The sequence below is a fragment of the Eurosta solidaginis genome, chromosome X (assembly GCF_040869045.1).
Source record: "Eurosta solidaginis isolate ZX-2024a chromosome X, ASM4086904v1, whole genome shotgun sequence".
NCBI lineage: Eukaryota > Metazoa > Arthropoda > Insecta > Diptera > Tephritidae > Eurosta > Eurosta solidaginis.
Window position 1 is genome coordinate 28,224,999 of NC_090324.1, and position 11,658 is coordinate 28,236,656.

Consider the following 11,658-nt stretch of genomic DNA (forward strand, 5'->3'; position numbering starts at 1 on the left):
ATAAAAAAACAGGTTTTAAAGCACTTTTATATGGCCGTTTTGCATTTTTTGATCCGAATAAGCATAGCTAAAACATTCATAAATTTGGACAATCAGCAAGTATTCTGCCATTTGGTAAAATAACCTACATATGTAACCGGCTAAATTATGTATGAAACTAACGCCTGTTAATCAAAGTATCTCTCTTATTTGCTGTGTAAATTTGATTTTCATTTTGTTAATCGATTCCGTTTTCATTTTGTTAAGGTAGATACGCAGTTTTTTTTTAGAATCCATTCTTATAGATTCCCCGCATAAGCATTGACAAAAGGGAACGTGGTTACGTTACCAATTTATTTAACAACAATAAAAAAATCTACCCAATTTGTTTCCATCAAATTTAATATTTTGATTTCAATGGGCTTGCTATATTACTTTCGTTCACGTTTCAAACACATCCAAATTTCCATTTGTTATTGATAAACATTTTATATTAATTCATCTTCTCTTGGGCCGATTATAAGATTTGGCCAAAATTCACATTAAGGCTTATGGAATGGGGAGTAATTTCCCCATTATCATATTTATTATTTCTTCTGGTCCAGTACCTGCATCTTATATCGAGTAAAAAGAAGAAACCGACATGCGCAGTCACTCGGTCACAAACAACTCTAAATCATGACATAACAATACAGATGGTGTTGAGAGATTGCTAGTTTTTATACTCAGCTGAGCAGAGCTCAGAGAGTATATTAATTTTGTTCGCATAACGGTACCCCGTAACGGCATAAACTAATCGAGATAGATATAGACTTCTATATATCAAAATGATCTGGGCGAAAAAAACAAATTAATTTAGCCATGTCCGTCCGTACATCCGTCCGCCCTAGAACACGATAACTTCAGTACATTTTGAGGTATCTTAATGAAATTTGGTATGTAAGTTCTTGGGAACTCATCTCAGATTGCTATTTAAAAATTTCGAAAAACCGAAAAAGTGCGATAATTCATAACCAAAGACGGAAAAAGCAATGAAACTTGGTAGGTGGGTTGACCTTATGCCTCAGAATAGAAAATTAGTAAAATTTTGGACAGTGGTCGTGGCACCGCCCACTTTTAAAAGAAGGTAATTTAGAAGTTTTACAAGCTGTAATTTGAGGTTATGAGGATATCATGATGACATATGGCAAGAACGTTACCCCTATTACCGTATGCGTTCTAAATAAAAATTAGCAAAATCGGATGACGAGCACGCCCACTTTTTAAACAAAAATTTTTAAAAGTAAAATTTTAACAAAAAATTGAATATCTTTACAGTATATAAGTAAATTATGTCAACGTTCAACTCCAGTAAAGATATGGTGCAGTAAAATACAAAAATAAAAGAGAATTTCAAAATGGGCGTGGCTGCGCCCTTTTTCATTTAATTTGTCTAGAATACTTTTAATGCCATAAGTAGAACAAAAATTTACCAACCCTTGTGAAATTTGGTAAGTGCATAGCTTCTATGACGATGACTGTTTTCTGCGAAAATGGGCGAAATCGGTTGAAGCCGCGCCCAGTTTTTATACACAGTCGACCGTCTGTCCTTCCGCTCGGCCCTTAACATGATCACTTGAGATAAAATCGATATATCTTCACTAAACTTAGTTCACGTACTTATCTGAACTCACTTAAAAAATAGCCGAAGTCCGACTATAACCACGCCCACTTTTTTGATAACGAAAATTTTGAAAAATGAAAATAATTCTATACCAAATACGAAAAAAGGGATAAAACATGGTGATTGGATTGGTTTTTTGGCGCAAAATATAACTTTAGAAAAAACTTTGTAAAATGTTTGTGACACCTACCATATTAAGTAGAAGAAACTGAAAAAGATCTGCAGGGCGAAATCAAAAGCCCTTGTAATCATGGCAGGAATACTATTCGTGGTATTATACATAAATAAATTAGCGGTACACGACAGGTGATGTTTTGGGTCACCCCGGTCCACATTTTGGTCGATATCTCGAAAACGCCTTCACATATATAACTAAGGGCCACTCCCTATTAAGACCCTCAATAATACCTTAAATTTGGTACCCATATCGTACAAACACACTATAGAGTCACCCCTGGTCCACCTTTATGGCCTTATCTCGAAAACGCCTCCACCTATAGAACTAAGGCACACTCCCTTTTAAAATAGTCATTAACACCTTTCATTTGATTCCCATATCGTACAAACACATTCTATAGTCACCCCTGGTCCACCTTTATGGCGATATCTCGAAAAGGCGTCCACCTATAGAACTACGGCCCACTCCCTTCTAAATAATCATTAACACCTTTCAATTGATACCCATATCGTACAAACGCATTCTAGGGTCACCCCTGGTCCACCTTTATGGCCTTATCTCGAAAACGCGTCCACCTATAGAACTAAGGCACCCTCCCCTTTAAAATAGTCATTAACACCTTTCATTTGATTCCCATGTCGTACAAACACATTCTAGAGTCACCCCTGGTCCACCTTTATGACGATATCTCGAAAATGCGTCCACCTGTAGAGCTAAGGCCCACTCCCTTTTAAAATACTCATTAACACCTTTCACTTGATACTCATGTCGTACAAACACATTTTAGAGTCACCCCTGGTCCACCCTTATGGCGATATCTCGAAAATGCGTCCACCTATAGAACTAAGGCACACTCCCTTTTAAAATAGTCATTAACACCTTTCATTTGATTCCCATATCGTACAAACATATTCTAGAGTCTCCCCTGGTCCACCTTTATGGCGATATCTCGAAAAGGCGTCCACCTATAGAACTAAGGCCCACTCCCTTTTAAATAATCATTAACACCTTTCAATTGATACTCATATCGTACAAACGCATTTTAGAGTCACCCCTGGTCCACCTTTATGGCCTTATCTCGAAAACGCGTCCACCTATAGAACTAAGTCACACTCCCTTTTAAAATAGTCATTAACACCTTTCATTTGATTCCCATGTCGTACAAACACATTCTAGAGTCACCCCTGGTCCACATTTATGGCGATATCTCGAAAATGCGTCCACCTGTAGAACTAAGGCCAACTCCCTTTCAAAATACTCATTAGCACCTTTCATTTGATTCCCATGTCGTACAAACACATTCTAAAGTCACCCCTGGTCCACCTTTATGGCGATATCTCGAAAATGCGTCCTTCTATAGAATTAAGGCACACTCCCTTTTAAAATAGTCATTAACACCTTTCAGTTACTTCCCATATCGTACAAACACATTCTAGAGTCACCTCTGGTCGACCTTTATGGCGATATCTCGAAAAGGCTTCCACCTATAGAACTAAGGCCCGCTCCCTTTTAAATAATCATTAACACCTTTCAATTGATTCCTATATCGTACAAACACATTCTAGAGACACCCCTGGTCCACCTTTATGGCGATATCTCGAAATGGCGTCCACCTATGGAAATAAGGCGCATTACCTTTTAAAATACTTATTAACACCTTTCATTTCATACCCATATCGTACAAACATATTCTAGAGTCACCCCTGGTCCACCTTTATGTCGATATCTCGAAAAGGCGTCCACCTATAGAACTAAGGCCCACTCCCTTTTAAAAATACTCATTATCACCTTTCATTTGATACTCATATCGTACAAACAAAACCTGAGTCACCCCTGGTCCATCTCTATGGCGATGTCTTTGAAAGGCCTCTACCTATAGAACTAAGGCTCACTCCCTTTTAAAACACTCATTAGGACCTTTCATTTGATTCCCATACCGTACAAACACATTCTAGAGTCACCCCTGGTCCACCTCTATGTCGATATCTCGAAAAGGCGTCCACCTATAGAACTAAGGCCCACTCCCTTTTAAAATACTCACTAACACCTCTCATTTGATACCCATATCGTACAAACACATTCTGGAGTCACCCCTGGTCCAACTTTATAGCGATATCTCGAAAAGGCGTCCACCTATAAAACTAAGGCCCACTCCCTTTTAAATAATCATTAACACCTTCCATTTGATACCCATAGCGTACAAACGCATTCTAGAGTCACCCTGGTCCATCTGTATGGCGATATCTCGAAAAGGCGAACTAAGGGTCACTCCCTTTTAAAATACTCATTACAACCTTTCATTTGATACCCATATCGTACAAACACATGCTGGAGTCACCCCTGGTCCACCTTTATGGCGATATCCCAAAATGGCGTCCACCTATAAGAACTATGGCCCACTCCCTTTTAAAATACTCTTTAATACCTTCCATTTGATACTCATGTCGTACAAACACATTCCAGGTTACCCTAGGTTCATGTTCCTACATGGTGATTTTCCCATATTTTGTCTCCGAAGGTTGCAGCTGAGTATGTAATGTTGGGTTACACCCGAACTTAGCCTTCCTTACTTGTTAGTATTACCATTTGTATGATCCAGGAAAAATACAATTTTGTCTCCAAAACTCTCAGCTGAGTATGTAATGTTCGGTTACACCCGATCTTAGTCTTATTTACTTGTTTTTATTTGATTTCATATTACATCCAACGATTCAAATATTAAACCAGAGAATTACGAAAACCTTAATACATGGAATATGTGTGTTTGTTTGTATATAAGCTGCCTAACCGCCGCCTTAGAGCTCCGCCATGCTCTATATAATATTAATAAGGTATAAGTAGTCACAAATCACAAAAGATTTGGCAATGCGCACGTAAATATTAGATCAGCTGTTTTGAAGACGTATGTATTGACCCTTTTCATTTAGTCGCGCTTTGATACACGTATATTTGGTGTTATTTGTAAAAGTTTTAATAAAGTAATCATATTAACAGCCCTATTATCACTGCTCACGTTGTAAGCAATGAAAAATATTTAATTGTGACTTTTTCTCCATTTCGTGATTGTTGCACTAAACAGCTGATTTCTGTTTACTTTATTTAGCTCACCACAATATGGTGAAAAGCACAGGTCGCAGAGCTTTTTAGAGTTGTCAAGTTATGCACAGAATAGAAATATTTGTCAACTTGATAAAAATCTTGACTACTTGTAAACTGATTGACAATTTATCAAGTGCACAGAGTAACGCTGTAATAATGTATTAACCAGTGTTTGGATATAACAACAACAATAAGAAACCCAGTGGAAACAAATGGAGATTTTCCATTTAAAGAAGGATGCAGTAGTGGCTAAGAAATGGCTTCCCATTCCAGTGAAAGTGACTCGTCTTCAAGAAAAGTTCTTAGAGAGCCTTTATTTTATTTTAAAAAATAACTAAACAAGTTGAATTAAATTCATTCAAATAAATAGCCTTTTTTATAATTTCTTTTTAATATCAATATTTCTAACATATATATCTTTTAGGGTCCAAACACTATACGTCTTACTCACGAGTAATTTTTGATGTGGTATATAAATTCATTAGTTGTTGCGGAGCTACTTTTCTGCAACATTGACGGACAACATTCATACATTTGCCGGTACGTAAAATTGTATTGATAAAGGCAATACCAACAAGTAAGGAAGGCTAAGTTCGGGTGTAACCGAACATTACATACTCAGCTGAGAGCTTAGCTGCGTTGGTTTCGTAGGGTTTCGTAGATGGTTTACAAGGGGTTTTTAATTCCATATCACATACGTTTGGGAAATATCGACCAAATTGAAGACCAAGGGTGACGTTTTTTGGAATGATTTTCTCAAATAAGGGAAAATCACCATGTATGAAAATGAACCTAGGGTAACCGTGGAATGTGTTGCTATGACATGGGTGCCAAATGAAAGATATTAAAGAGAACAGAATCATAAAAGGGGAAATATATTTAAATGAGCTTAATATAACTATTGAATATAAAATAAAACTGGAGGTGCAAAGTAAATATTTTCATACAATTAGTTATTACTATATTTTAAAGACATCGAGAAATTACATTATAGGTCGCAGCTAAATTTCAATATCTTCATTATTGAAACCAAGTAGACACTGCTTCACTTCTCTCAGGAACACACTTTGCCTTCTAATTGTTTGTAACTCTGAAGGTAGTTTTTTAAATAATTTACATGATATTGTGGTGTAGAACTTACGAAAAAGAGTGGTGCGAAAGCTAGGTACAGTTATATGAGATGATGATTTGCTTCTTAGACCGTAGCGATTGTACATAGGGCTTTGGGTATACCCGACTCTATTAAAGACAAATTTTAAAACTTTAAAATAATATAAGTGACGTAAGGGAAAGATATTAAGTTTTCTGAAATGATTCATGGAGTGCGCTAGACGACCAGTGTTGCAAATTCTTCGAATAAGACACTTCTGAAGGACTAACAGGGGATCTAATCTTAATGATGTAGGCACCACCCCAACAACTGACCCCGTATTGCAATTTTGAGTGGATTAATCCATGATACCCCAACGTCAGTATTCTATTAGAGCATACCTTTTTTTAGGTATAGAAAGAACGTACGGTTGATAGCATATATTGTTTGACAGCAGAGATATGCGATGACCAACTTAGATTTTGATCTATTATAATACCCAGGGATGACTCTAGAATGTGTTTGTACGATATGGGCAGCGTTGCCATATATTTTTTTCCAAGTGGTCAGACGCCGCCCAAAAAATTGTCATATCTATGGCAACAACCAATAACAAGCAAAGTTGAGTTATGAAGAAGTTGGGCTATTACCAGGGGACGAACGATTGTGTTCGCCGGAAACCAAAATGAGATCGCCGGATTTCATTCAACAATATTAACTTTAAAAGCGCTTTTCTAAAAATTGTCTTTGATTGTTATTTTTTGTTGCCACATACAACATATAAAATCGTTTTCAATTAATTTCGTTTTATTTTATAAATAACCAAAAACGTCTTAAAAGATAAATTTTGTATTACATACAAAAGGTACTTGATTTCAATCATTTTAAAAATTATTTTTTTTTTCTTTGAGCTCGAATCGAACCTCCTATATCATTTTAGTTTCTAGTTATACATTTTCGCGTTAATTTTTTTAGCATATTTTTTTGCGGTTCAATATTATGACAGGAAAAGTCATAAATAATCTTTGGCTAGCAATATTCCCTTTAATGTATCAGATTCCAGACGGTTTCGCATTTTTGTTTTGTTTAAATTTATTTTAGAAAAAATTCGTTCTACATTCGCTGAAGAGTATGGCAAGCACATTAGATCTGCAACGAATGCACATAAATTAGAAAACGCGTATGTAGAGTCAGCTCTTTTGATAGTAGAAGTAGTTTTCCAAAAAACTCCTGGAGGAACCTTAGTCTTCAAAATAGAGGATCTGCGGCATTTGTGGTATAGCGTTTAGTTTTTGGGTAATTTTGGCCAACCAAAAGTCCAATTCACCTCTTTTTCGTTACATTTTGGTTTTTGAAGTATCATCTATAGCGTACTTTATCATAAGTTGTATACCACCAACAGTTTACAATTTATAAGACGAAATTCGAGTTAGCCCGAAATGCCGCTTCCCCAAAAATTGGCGGGTAATGTGGTACGCAAACGTAGGCTAATTTGGTATAATATACGATTTAACCCGAATAATATCCAGATCAGTTTTACTAAAGAAAATATTAAATAACTTCTTTTAAAATTTACCAATTTTATTAATAAAAGATAAACAGCTTCCCAAAAGATAAAATTAAATGCTCCTTGGCTCGTTGATATTAAAAATGAATGAGTTATTGGAAATATCAAAATTGCTTGAAAACTTCAATTTGTGCAAGTCTCGCAAATAAAAATTGGATTTTTTTTGGGAATGCAGGCGTTATGAGCTCAAACCGTATGCACTGTAAACAAGCACTCCATTCTGATATATTTCTTTCGTCCTTCCATAACTTTTCGCAAAAGGAGCAAATTGTCCAGTCTGGAGGCATTTCAACAAAATCTCCTTGGTTCGATTCTGCGTAGACGACGCTTACTTCTTCACATTCAGCTTTTCTATTTTTCGCTGCTGGTTTTTTGAAGGTTCCTTTTCTTTTTTGATTTTTGGCTTCACTTTTTCCCGGATCTTCCGAATGCTTGCTTCCAACCTATTCTTATTTGGTGATTTTGTTAATACTGTCGCTTTTGACTTTCTTCCTCTTCCGGTAGCAACTGGCTTTCTAATCTTTGGCAATGGTAAAATCTGCCATGGTGAAACGACTCCTTTATGGTTGATGCCACAGATTCTGTAGAAGTCACTCGATTTGTATTAGATGTCGGTGAAGTAAGAGTAGGTCCAGTCTCCGAAGTTGCATTATTTTGCTCGGAAACTTCAGAGTTTTCGGCAGTTACGTGCACATACATATCATTTGCTGCAATATAGTCTGCATCAGTAAAAATATTTATATTCGATCGAGTATATACGAGTACATCTGAAACCGTTAACTGCAACCTGGCCAGTCTGAACCTTATAATAAGCTTTGGAAAAGAGACCAACTAAATCGGATTTTGTGACTTTTCTCTCATAAAGCGCTTTAATTTGTTACTGTAATATGTTTTGTATGGGCTCGGTTGCATTTTATGAGTGGAATGCAGAGGCAATGATATCATCACACTCCGTTTTCACGAGCTAAGTTGATCACTTCAATATTTATTACTCTAGTGTCCCTAAAAAATCCACATTATTGGTCCAAGTTCTTCGTGTTTGAATATTTAAAATAAATCTTATATAGAAGATAAAAGGCAGGCTTAAATCGTCATTTTTCATTACAAAATCGTCCAAGCGTCATTCTAGTTGAAAATCGTCAAAATGACGACGGCGTCGTCAATCTGTCAACGCTGGATATGGGTATCAAGTTAAAGGTATTAATGAGAGTTTTAAAAGGGAGTGGCCCTTAGTTGTATATGTGAAGGCGTTTTCGAGATATCGACAAAAATGTGGACCAGGGTTACCCAGAATATCATCTGTCGTACCGCTAATTTATTTGCATCTGTAATACCACGAACAGTAATCCTGCAATGATTCCAAGGGTTTTTGATTTCGCCCTGCAGAACTTTTTCATTTTCTTCTACTGAATATGATAGGTGTCACGCCTATTTTACAAAGTTTTTTCTAAAGTTATCTTTTGCGTCAAAAAACAATTCAATCACCATGTTTCATCCCTTTTTTCGTATTTGGTATAGAATTATGGCATTTTTCAATTTTCCGAAATTTTCGATATCGAAAAAGTGGGCGTGGTCATAGTCAGATTTCGGCCATTGTTTATACCAAGATAAAGTGAGTCCAGATAAGTACGTGAACTAAGTTTAATAAAGATATATCGATTTTTGCTCAAGTTATCGTGTTAACGGCCGAGCGGAAGGACAGGCGGTCGACTGTGTATAAAAACTGGGCGTGGCTTCAACCGATTTCGCCCATTTTCACAGAAAACAGTTATCGTCATAGAAGCTATGCCCTTACCACATTTCACAAGGATTGGTAAATTTTTGTTCGACTTTTGGCATTAAAAGTATTCTAGACAAATTTAATGAAAAAGGGTGGAGCCACGCCCATTTTAAACTTTCTTTTATTTTTGTATTTTGTTGCACTGTACCATTACTGGAGTTGAATGTTGTCATAAGTTACTTATATACCTTATAGATATTAAATTTTTTGTTAAAATTTTACTTTTAAATTTTTTTTAAGTGGGCGTGTTCGTCATCGGATTTTTCTAATTGTTGAAAAGTTGAGCAGAGCTCGCAGAGTATATTAACTTTGATTGGATAACGGTTGGTTGTACAGGTATAAAGGAATCGAGATAGATAAAGACTTCCATATATCAAAATCATCAGTATCGAAAAAAAATTTGATTGAGCCATGCCCGTCCGTCCTTCCGCCCGTTAACACGATAACTTGAGTAAATTTTGAGGTATCTAAATAAAATTTGGTATGTAGGTTCCTGGACACTCATTTCAGATCGATATTTAAAATGAACGATATCGGACTATAACCGCGCCCACTTTTTCGATATCGAAAATTTCGAAAAACCGAAAAAGTGCGATAATTCATTACCAAAAACGGATAAAGCGATGAAGCTTTGTAGTTAAGTTGAACTTATGACACAGAATAGAAAATTAGTTAAATTTTGGACAATGGGCGTGGCACCGCCCACTTTTAAAAGAAGGTAATTTCAAAGTTTTGCAGGCTGTAATTTGGCAGTCGTTGAAGATATCATGACGAAATTTGGCAGGAATGTTACTCCTATTACTATATGTATGCTTAATAAAAATTAGTAAAATCGAAGAACGACCACGCCCACTTAAAAAAAAAATTTTAAGTCAAATTTTAACAAAAAATTTAATATCTTTACAGTATATCAGTAAATTATGTCAAAATTCAACTCCAGTAATGATATGGTGCAACAAAATACAAAAATAAAAGAAAATTTCAAAATGGGCGTGGCTCCGCCCTTTTTCGTTTAATTTGTCTCGGATAATTTTAATGCCATAAGTCGAACAAAAATTTACCAATCCTTGTGACATTTGGTACGGGCTTCGATTTTAGGACGATAAATGTTTTGTGTGAAAAAGGGTGAAATCGGTTGAAGCCACGCCCAGTTTTTATACACAGTCGACAGTTTGTCCTTCCGCTCGGCCGTTAACACGATAACTTGAGCAAAAATCGATATATCTTTACTAAACTCAGTTCACGTATTTATCTGAACTCTCTTTGTATTGGTATAAAAAATGACCGAAATCCGACTTGACCACGCCCAATTTTTCGATATCGAAAATTACGAAAAATGAAAACATGCCATAATTATATACCAAATACGAAAAAAGGGATGAAACATGGTAATAGGATTGGTTTGTTGACGCGAAATATAACTTTAGAAAAAAACTTTGTAAAATGGGTGTGAGGCCCACCATATTGAGTAGAAGAAAATGAAAAAGTTCTGCAGGGCGAAATCAAAATCCCTTGGAATCTTGACAGTAATTCTGTTCGTGGTATTACATATATAAATAAATTAGGGGTACCCGACAGATGATGTTCTGGGTCACCCTGGCCCACATTTTGGTCGATACCTCGGAAACGCCTTCACATATACAACTACCACCACTCCCTTTTAAAACCCTCAAAAATACCTTTAATTTGATACCCATATCGTACAAACACATTATACAGTCACCCCTGGTCCAGCTTTATGGCGATATCTCGAAAACGCTTCCACCTATAGAACTAAGGCCCACGCCCTTATACTCATTATCACCTTTCGTTTGATACCCATATCGTACAAACAAATTCTAGAGTCACCCCTCGTCCACCTTTATGGCGCTGTAGTGCTGCTGGTTTTGTCATCTTTTCGTTTGTTTTTAAATAATAAAATTCGTTTGTCATCTGTGCCCGTGTGTTAAGCGATGTTGGCTACCTATATTTGCATTTACTTTATGTATCGTGTTCAAACATTGCAATAAATTGATATTAAAATAAATAAATACACACAAAGAACAATTACAAAAAAGAAAATTTGCAAAATGTCTTTAAATGAGAGGAATATGTTAAGAAGCAGCAAGGTGTCCCCGCAAAGAACCAATACCCCTCTTCAAAGTAAAGGTAGTGATGCTGAGAGCGCGATAACTGCACACCTGATCAGGGTTGGGAAATGACGTTTCATGAATTGTACTAAATCCACTCAAAAATCGTACTTTTTTCGTTCAAATTGTACTAAATTTTTTTGTGTGTCGATTTACATATATTGCACTATTAC

The 11,658-nt window shown here is 36.1% G+C and overlaps 1 protein-coding gene across 1 annotated transcript in view; it reads right to left on the reverse strand.

Moving 5' to 3' along the window:
- The window catches only part of LOC137234818 (uncharacterized), a 1,233,955-nt gene extending 1,233,334 nt beyond the window's left edge, over window positions 1-621 (reverse strand). The window contains exon 1 of the mRNA XM_067758206.1: window positions 129-621. Within this exon, the coding sequence (XP_067614307.1) occupies window positions 129-130 (2 nt within the window). The 5' untranslated portion in view covers window positions 131-621. The remainder of the gene's footprint in view (window positions 1-128) is intronic.
- Between the last annotated feature and the right edge of the window lie 11,037 nt (window positions 622-11,658).